This window comes from Gymnoscopelus braueri (assembly GCF_963280865.1).
Source record: "Gymnoscopelus braueri genome assembly, chromosome: 20".
Taxonomy (NCBI): domain Eukaryota; kingdom Metazoa; phylum Chordata; class Actinopteri; order Myctophiformes; family Myctophidae; genus Gymnoscopelus; species Gymnoscopelus braueri.
The window spans coordinates 25,076,005-25,086,446 of record NC_137622.1 but is presented as its reverse complement, the minus strand read 5'-3'; the positions used below and the strand labels follow the sequence as shown (position 1 = coordinate 25,086,446).

At 38.8% G+C, this 10,442-nt stretch overlaps 1 protein-coding gene across 2 annotated transcripts; it reads left to right on the top strand.

The window, feature by feature from the left end:
- The first annotated feature begins 1,060 nt into the window (after window positions 1–1,060).
- Window positions 1,061–9,013, top strand: LOC308075884 (ribonuclease pancreatic-like). 2 transcript variants are annotated; one of them, XR_013932230.1, is made up of 3 exons: window positions 1,061–1,166; window positions 1,470–1,551; window positions 2,325–2,457. XR_013932230.1 is itself a non-coding variant. In XM_080415865.1 (3 exons), exons 2-3 carry the CDS (start codon window positions 1,543–1,545, stop codon window positions 8,804–8,806), a joined length of 453 nt encoding a protein of 150 aa, XP_080271991.1. In that variant the 5' UTR covers window positions 1,061–1,166; window positions 1,470–1,542; the 3' UTR covers window positions 8,807–9,013. The 2 variants fall into 2 exon arrangements, 1 of the variants encoding a protein (XP_080271991.1); XM_080415865.1 differs by lacking the exon at window positions 2,325–2,457 and adding an exon at window positions 8,363–9,013.
- Window positions 9,014–10,442: the final 1,429 nt, after the last annotated feature.

Genomic DNA, 10,442 nt, shown 5'->3' with positions numbered 1-10,442 from the left:
CCTTCTAACGCTATGGACCAGAGCTAGACAGGGATAACTTTGTGAGTGTCTGGCAGGCTACTAGCTCTTGTCCTCTGCTAAGCGATTAACCCTTTCACACTCCATGGCTTTAATGTTATGCAAAGCAGCCAGGTTGAGGCCATTGTTAAAGGTGTTAAAGACGGCTCGCCCCCATAGAGGTATAATATAGCTCGCCCCTGACGGTGCGTTGTTGTGTTAATGATTGACGGCTCGCGGGCGGCTGACGTTGAGTGCTCGCGCGTGCATGTGGAGCTCGTGCATGTGGAGCACGCGCGAGCCCCCAGCCTGGGAACTAAGGGGTCGACGACCCCCCGTAGCACCCCCTTCAGCTCAACCCTGGCGCATAGCAGTGACATATGGTACTTTTTTGCCTTGAATATTCTTGAAAGGCAAAGAGTGACATGCTTTGTTTTTTGCCTTGACAACAATGCATGCGCCTTGAATGGGGAAACTTTTTATTTTAGTTTGTTCAAGACAGTATATTTAAATGTAATATTTTGTGGTTATTTGGTTATTTTGTGCTGCACCACTAGGCTATAAAGATATTCATTTAGATTACTCGTTTTGAACCAATGCTGCACTAATTTGGCTTGTGATTTTAAAAAAGCCATATAAAAATTACAGCAATTCATTGATGTGAAAAATAAGAAATGTACTTTTACTTTTACTTGTACTTAAGTATTTTTAAAATCATTTAAGTACATTTAAAAGCAAGGACTTTTTTACTCTTACTTGTATACGAGTAAATATTTTTGTTCTGGTTCCTCATACATTGTAGCAGCAATAAAAATATAGTCTGCCCTATTGTGGGTGTGACTGACACACACACACACACACACACACACACACACACACACACACACACACACACACACACACACACACACACACACACACACACACACACACACACACACACACACACACACACACACACACACACACACACACACACACACACACACACACACACACACGTATTTTCTGCCATAACAGGTTACACCCACATGGGTAGACCAACCCATATAAATAGAGAGGATGCTCATTGAAAAGGACGACGTGTTCTGCATGCATCAGTGTTACTAGTTACCAGGGTGTTATTGCTACGTTCGTCATTTTCCATTGCAAGCTCCGAGAGACTGACGGTAAGAATTGAGAGTGTTTACACGACGATAAATGTTTGTATTTCTGATATGTTTCATAGTTTTGTGTGTATATCTCATGTCAGTAATTTGTTGTTGTGTTGTTGTTTGTGTTTCCTTTTCTAGGTTTATAACCTATGGCCTAAAAGTGTTAGAGTATGTTTGTATTGTGTGTTAGTATAATAAAACCATCAAAGACACAGGTCTGAGTTGTTCGGTTGCTCAAATATCCTTTACAAGGGGAGATCTAATTTGTTGCATTGCTTGTGTGACTGGCTAGATAATTGTACAGTTGTGCCAATATAGGTCAAGGAACCGAAGTTCAACCCCAATCCTAAACAACGCAAATTCACAGTTGCATTTCGCTGATCAGCACTACATGACACAGGTAATTATCCCCATCTTTATCCATAGCATTTTTGTGTATAAATTGCCAAAATAAAAAATTGCTCAATTGTAAAAAGCAATGCTGTTATTACAGCAACATACTTAACTACTCTGCATTTGCTTCTCTTTTTTTGTAATCACAATGACATAGTCTTCATAAAATATATATTTTAGCTCTTAGCTAGGCTGTTGTCTTCTGACATCATGAATTGACATTCTAAAGAAATTTTCAAAGAAATTCAAAAATTGTGAAAATAGCAGATCTACAGTACAAGCTCACAACAACCGATACAACACGTCACGAACATGTAGATCGGCTATTTTCACTATTCTTGAAATAGCGCTTAAAAGGAGTAGTTCACCCAAAACATTCATGGAGATTTTGGGGTTTTTTGACGCATTCCTAAGCCAATCATTTGATGACCGGACACTCCATTGAGACCGATGACACGGTCATCAAATGATTGGCTTAGGAATGCGACAAAAACAAAACAATCTCCATGAATTCAAGGCTTCAAGGGGTGTGTAATTGATAGAAAATAAGTCCTTTTTTGGGTGAACTACTCCTTTAAGTCAGTTAGTGACTGATTGATTAGTGTCACTAACTAATCAGTTTGGGTCAAAGGGGTCCCTTCCTAGAAATGTAGTTAAAAGAACAATAATGTCTTAGAAATGTGGTGAAGTGAAAGTCATTAGTTTCCAAAAAACGAATACTCAAGCACCGATAAAGCCCTCAAGTAAATATACTTTGTTTCTGTCTAACACTGACCATAGGGAATCATGAGGGCTTACTTTCCCTGCCTGCTCCTGGCACTACTCTGCACCACAGTGCACTCTGCTGTGCCAGAAGGCTATAAGAAGTTCCTAAATCAGCACTTCTTCGTTGGCATGAATGCAAACAGCTGTGACAGTGTGATAAAGCAGCAGGAGATCTACAGCTACAATGACGGGTGCAAGTACACCAACACCTTCATCACCACTGCACGCCTCATTGACATAAAGCGCATATGTGAGAGTGCTGGAGAGCCATACCCGCACAAAGGCGTGCTTCTGACCAAGAGCATCGGCTACTTTGGCATTGTGGTTTGTAGGCTTAGATCTAATGAAGGCCCAAAGGAATGTCACTACACTAGCCAAATCAAAACCAGGAAGATCGTCGTAAAATGTACGGGCGGCTACCCTGTGCACTATGAAACAGACATCTTTTAAGTGAATTAGGTGCCGCTGCTGTGTAATCAAGCTGCCTCTTGAATTAAAATAAAATATGACGATTTACATTTGTGTTCTTCATTTTATGAGGAAACGGCGCCCCCCATAGTGTGTTATCAAAAGTGTGCTCTGTTTTTTACCAGTAGTGACTATTTTGGTTTCTTGAGCGATTACGTTGTGTGTCTATTGTAAGCTCCACTCTGAGATCTGTCAGCAGCCAATGAGAGCGTGAGTCACATGGGGGCGCAGCTGCACACAGGCAGCGCCACAGACAGACGGAGACTCACACAACCCGAGCACGGTTTCATAGTAAGCTCCACTTGTCATAAAAAGTTCAGTTTGAAAACTTAATAAGCCTGTATAAAAACTTTAAAACGAAGGTTACAATATGTACATTATTCACACAAACTCACACACTATCTGTCATTCTCGTCTCTCCATTGACTTGCATGTTACTTGCAGAATGTGTGGCTTTTTTTCTCTTTTCTCTTTTTTTTGGAGAATGCACAAGTCCACACATAAAAGGGCTCACATTGCCAAGTTAGAGACAATTGCAAGAAGGGAAATATAGTCTGTCACACATCTATGATTATCATACAATTATAACAATGAAAAGCAATAAAAGACATTGATTTTATATCTGAAAATGTTAAATATCGTTGTTGTCAGGCATAAACCTTCTATGTCCAAAACCATTACCTTTCAGGAAATGAAAAAATTACCTGTTACAATGGATCCAATGTTAATATTTAATCACCAGCTCTGGCTAATACTTTGGTTCATTGGTTAAATATTTATAGCAACAACAGACAGAATTAAACACTTTCACTTCCAAACTGTTGTGAGCTTGTAGATCGTCTATTTTCTCTACTTGTGCAAGACACTTTCGAACGCCAAAGTAGGGCATTAATTTATGGGGGGGATATTAGTACATTTATGAAAGTTTCTGCCCAACAGCAACAACATCTGGGCTAAAATGAACAGCCTTCACAAACATCGACAGCAATAAGTCTCTCATAGTTCAGAATTAGACTACGATTTTCAAATCAATATAAAAAATCTTGTTTTTAGTTGCAATAATAGTATATCTTTGTAGCTTGTTTCACTTGTCAAGAGTGATGTATTTTATTTAAAAAAATTCACTGCCAGGAATATCTAATTCACAGAAACTGATGAGAAGTCCCACCCAGGTGGCTAGAACAAGTTTGTTTATTTCGATCTTTTATAAGTTACTTATACAGTATATTCACACAGGCCATAAGGTCTTTCCTCAAATGAAAACTGAACTAAGCACGATAAACAGCTATCAGTTGAAAATCACAGCAGAAACCTGTCCTTAAAAGGGATTTGATCTCATATAAAATATAAAACGTCATAACTGATAGTCCAATGTGCAGTTTGTTGGATATTTGACAATAATACTTGATTATTTGGATTCCAACCAAATTCAAGTAAAGTTATTAAGTACATAAAAATTATTAACAAAAATTAGAGAGGCCATAAGCCGTGCCATTTCCATCATTTTCCATCATTTCACTGAGCTGCATCATGAGAAACATTGAAACATAACCACAAGATGGCAGTAACACCAAGGTAGAGGGGCCTATAACCAACCAGTGTGTCCTCAATCTGGGAACCCATCGTCAAATAAAAAGGGTATAATCCATCAGTTTAGGTAATACAAAGGATCTGATCAACACAAATTATTAAATTGAAAAACCTTAACATATTAACAATATGTGCATGACATCATCATGCATATAATGTAGCTGAAACGGCTTACCAAGCAGCAGAAGAACAGATTCAAATACAAATCTACTAAGCGTCTACTAACATAGAGGTTGAAGCCTTCTAGTTACTATATTGTGTTGTACATCTTCATGTCTCCCCCTCTCCCTCCCTCTCTCTCTCTCTCTCCTTCTTCCTGGCACGGTCAAGGCAGATGGCCACCAAGAGCCTGGTTCTGCTCAAGGTGTCTTCCCGTTAAAGGGAACTTTGTCCTCGTTACTATCACCAAATGCTTGCTCAGGGGGGAAATGTCATCTCCCTGCTCTACATGTTGAGTGTCTTGAGACAACTTGTGATATGGCATCTAATTTAATTCACTGAAGGTATGAAAGAACTATTTCATAATCACGCATTAAAAAGAAAACAAATCACAAGACGTAATACTGATTCAGAATAAAAAAAACAGGAAGCAAACAACATGAGATGTCTTGTGCATCTCTACCATTAGGCTTAGACTCTGCACTCTGCAAGTATATTATTTCACACAATAAAATATGCCATCACAATTAGATCAACATCCACTACTGTACCTTACAGTAAGTGGCACAACAGCAAACTGTGAAAACTAATAGAATACGCACATCACTTGGTTGAGGTACTGGGTTGGAAAGTAACATGAAGAAGAAGAATAAACCTGGACACTCATCTGCTCCATTGTAAATATATTGACAACGTTTCGAGCCAAGGCTCCCGGTTTGACCCGATGTACTATCATTATAGAACACAACACCATCACAGTTAGATCAATATCCCCCATGACTAGTGGCAACACTAAGTGGCAACTCCATGATACAGCGGTCATCCAGAAAACCTTCAACCCATCAGAATAGAATAGAAAATAATGTACTCACAATTAGTAGACCAGAATGGATGGCTGGATTTTCTCATTTTTTTCCTGCCTTTTCTCATCAGTCTTCTTCACCAGCATGTTGCATTCTAGCTGGTGGATGGTGATGAGGCGGTCTTTGGACTTGTACTCTTAGTTAATACTCCACCTCAATGTAGACCTGGCCCGGCGCGATGGTCCATGACGCCAATGACCGTCTCTCTCTCTCTCCCCTCTGGAAGGACGCTCACCACGGGACAGACAGAGTTATCAGCAGGGCTCGTCAGGTGAAGGCTGCAGACAGCAGATAGACACAGGGGTCAGGACAGAAGTTCATTGAAGAGAGATCATTATTTCTTTATTAATTTTGTGTTTATCATCTGATTCCCTGACACTTGCCACACTTGGCAATATTGAAACATTTATCCCTATAAAGCAGAGTGAAATTGAAAAAACAGTAATAATAATGATCATGATGATTATGATGAATAATGTCACTTTCTGTCATTTGTCTTTTTACATATACAGCAGCCTTTCTAGGAACACACACACACCACACCACACCACACCACACCACACCACACCGAACAAGAGATGTTGGTGCAGGCAGGGTTTTAACACCCTGAGATTGAACTGTCAGTCACAACTAACCAACATGAATGAGGACAGAATAGAGACAGCATGGGGCTGTAGGGCCTATATTTGGACAAATAACATCTGCAGGCCTCTCGTTATTTATTTTCAACCGTTACAACGGTGTCCACTCTTATTTTTGACTCATGTAGCTACATTTTTATAATCTTTTAATTTATGTGTCTACTGTACACCTTTGCAACCAAATAATTCCATAAAATAGCACAACAACAACAACAACAACATCATCAACACAGATAGATGTGATGAACATCCACTACTGCTGCATCACTACTGCTAGTGGCATGAAATGTCAGAATCAGAACATAGAATAATACTCACCTATCAGTAGGTCTACTCTAGCCTATGACACACCTGCTCTGAGTTGAATCTCATGACTGTCTTTCCATTCATCACAAAATGTCTAAAACACTGCATGATTCACTGCTTGAAGGCCACAGCCACACTGAGCCTCTGCTGTACAGCATGTATTGTGCTGGCTATACATACAGTACTGTAGGTCTTAAGAAATTAAAATCATCACTGTATGATGTATAATTCTATGGTATGATGATGTTCCTCACATGGCAGCCATAATTGGCCAAACACTGGGCAGCTTAATTACTTCCTTTACATGTGTTGAACTGTTGATATGGCTCTGTTCCATTTAATGTAGCAGAATATGTCCAGTAGTGAGTGAGCCAGCACCCCTAGTCTGAACTGAATGGAACACAACCTTAATCATTATGATTGGTAACACCTATGAGGGCTCAATCCGGGATCAAATGGGCTCCAGCTCATAGTAGTGGTGGAAAAGTGTTCATATTTTTTACTTAAGTGAAAGTATCAATACTGCAATGTAGAAATACTCTGACTGTAATTGTAAAAGTACAAAAGTATTGGCATCAAAATATACTTAAAGTACCAAAAGTACTCATTATGCAGAAGTCCCGTTTCACAAGTTATCATATCATATCTAATACTGTACGTATTCAAAAAAATATTTTGAAAATAGCAGATCTACAAGCTCACAATATGTTGCATATTTTTCAAATAGCCAACGTTATATAGGGCGGAAGTGGTTAATGTAGCCTATGTTTTGCAATAATAATCAAAATATACAAAGTGGCTAGTAACTAAAGTTTTCAAATAATTGTAGTGGAGTAAAAGTATAATGTTTGCCTCTGAGATGTAGTGGAGTAGAAGTAAAAGTACTGAAAACTGGAAATACTCCAGTACAGTAAAAAAAAAAATACCTCAAAATTGTACTCAAGTACAGTACTTGAGTACATGCATGTACTTAGTTACTTTCCACCACCGGCTCGGCTTTAGCTCCGTACTTGATAGGTCCAGTCAGTGCTGTCATCATGTCTGAACTCTGAACCTCTTGATCTGCTCCAAATGAGCTCTGTCTGTCAGTCAACGCGCTGTTTCAGGTCTTGAGTCGTTTAGTTTAATTCATTCATTCTGCAGTTCATTTGAAGTGGAAGGATTTTTGACACGCACTCATGCTTCAAATAAACTCTTAATGTCGACCTTTTAATAGCCTTAACAAGTTATGTAGCTCCACTAATGTCATGACAACATGCCGAACTGTGAGCAGTAGCTTGCTCCACTAGCGCGAGCGACAGTGTTGCCAGGTTCATACAGACTGGCTGCTAACAGGTATGGGTTTTGAAACTTAAGTTGCATCCATTCCAAATAAAACGTTATTCACCCACATACAATAATGAAGCATCTGGCTTTAGATTTCATTTGGTAATACATTTTTTAACAGTTAGTTAGACTAACCAAAAGCAGTTCTTTGCCATACAATCATTTCACGTGTAGCCTTTGTTTTATTTGGCTATTAGCCAAATACAATTATTAAAAATAATAATCTTAACATTGTAAATGTTTTACATCTGTAATTTTTAGTTAAAGTAGTACACCTTTAGGTTTTATAGTTTAATAGAAGTTATGTAAATCGAGATGACACTAGAGCAACTTGAGGTAGGGGTGTATTGCTAATATGTCTTGTAGGCCTAGTCTTTTATGATTTCCAACATGGCAATACTAATGTGCATAATACATATTTATAAGAACATTTACACAGAATATTACACACACACACACACACACACACACACACACACACACAACACACACACACACACACACACACACACACACACACACACACACACACACACACACACAAATGTAGTTAAAAGAACAATAATGTCTTAGAAATGTGGTGAAGTCAAAGTCATTAGTTTCCAAAAAACTAATACTCAAGCACTGATAGTACTCAAGTAAATGTACTTTGTTTCTGTCCAACACTGACCATAGGGGTTTCTGTCCAACACTGACATAGGGAATCATGAAGGCTTACTTTCCGTGCCTGCTCCTGGCACTACTCTGCGCCACAGTGCACTCTGTGCCAGAAGGCTATACGAAGTTCGTAAATCAGCACCACTTCCCTGACATGAACGCAAACTCCTGTGATTGTGTGATACGGCGGAGGGAGATCTACACGGGCCGCAACGATGACGAGTGCAAGGACACCAACACCTTCATCCGTGCACGCCTCAACGACATTAAGGGAATCTGTGGGCGTGCTGGAGAGCCATACCCGTACCACGGCGTGCTTCTGACGAAGAGCACCGCCTTCTTTGACCTTGTGGTTTGTAAGCTTACATTTAATGACGGCCCAAGGCGATGTCGGTACAGTAGCAGAATCAAAACCAGGAAGATCGTCGTAAGATGTACAGACGGCTTCCCTGTGCACTTTGGAGGAGACATCTTAGAAGTGAATTAGGTGCCACTGCTGTGTAACCAAGCTGGCACTTGAATTAAATAAAAATATGACGATTTACATTTGTGTTCTTCATTTTATGAGGAAACGGCGCCCCCCGTAGTGTGTTATCAAAGTGTGCTCTGTTCTTTACCAGCAGTGACTATTTTGGTTTCTGGAGTGATAATGTTTATCTAGCTGCACCCTGATCCATCTCTCATACACCAACCACCCTGTATTCACACACAAACTCACACACACTATCTGTCATTCTCGTCTCTCCATTGCACTTGCATGTTGTTTGCAGAATGTGTGGCTTTTTGTCTCTTTTTTTTGTTGAGAATGCACATGTCCACACATAAAAGTGCTCACATTGCCAATTTAAGAGACAATTGAAAGAAGGGAAATATAGTCCGTCACTCATCTATGATTATCATACAATTGTAACAATGAAAAGCAATAAAATACATTGATTTTATATCTGAAAATGTTAAATATCGTTGTTGTCAGGCATATGTCCAAAACCATTACCTTTCAGGAAATGAAAAAAAAAACCTGTTCCAATGGATCCAATGAAGTTAATATTTAATCACCAGCTCTGGCTAATACTTTGGTTCATTGGTTACATATTTATAGCAACAGACAGAATTAAACACTTTCACTTTCAAACTTTTTCAAAAATAGCAGATCTACAAGCTCAACACATCACATTGCGACATGTTGTGAGCTTGTAGATCATCTATTTTCTCTACTTTTGCAAGACACTTTCGAACGACAAAGTAGGGCTTTAATTTATCTGGGGGAAATTTGTAAATTCATGGAGATAAAAAGTTTCTGCCAAACAGCAACAACATCTGGGCTAAAATGAATAGCCTTTACAAACAGTGACAGCAATAAGTCTTTCATAGTTGAGAATTAGAATTAGAATACGATTTTCAAATCAATAAATAAAATCAATCTTTGTGGCTTGTTTCACTTGTCAAAAATGATGTTGATTTCAGAGTGATGTATTTTATTGTATTTTTTCCACTGCCAGGAATATCTTATTCACAGAAACTGATGAGAAGTCCCACACAGGTGGCTAGAACAAACATGCTTGTTTATTTTGATCTTTTATAAGTTCCTGGTATATTCACAGGCCATAGGGGCCACGGTCTTTCCTCAAATGAAAACTGAACTAAGCACGATAAGCAGCTTATCAGTTGAAAATCACAGCAGTAACCTGTCCTTAAAAGGGATTTGATCTCAAATAAAATATAAAACGTCATAACTGATAGTCCAATGTGCAGTTTGTTGGATATTTGACAATAATACTTGATGATTTGGATTCCATTTCCAACCAACTTCAAGTAAAGTTAAGGATAAATAATTAACAAAATGAGATAGGTCATAAGCCGTGCCATTTCTATCATTTGACTGAGCTGCATCATGAGAAACATTGAAACATAACCACAAGATGGCAGTAACACAAAGGTAGAGGGGCCTATAACCAACCAGTGTGTCCTTGTCAAAACCTGGGTATTATCCACCAGTTTAGGAAATACAAACTATCTGATCAACACTTATTACTAACTTTAAAAACCTTAACATATGAACAATATGTGCATGACATCATCATCATCACACATACATACATACAATGTAGCTGAAACGGCTTTCC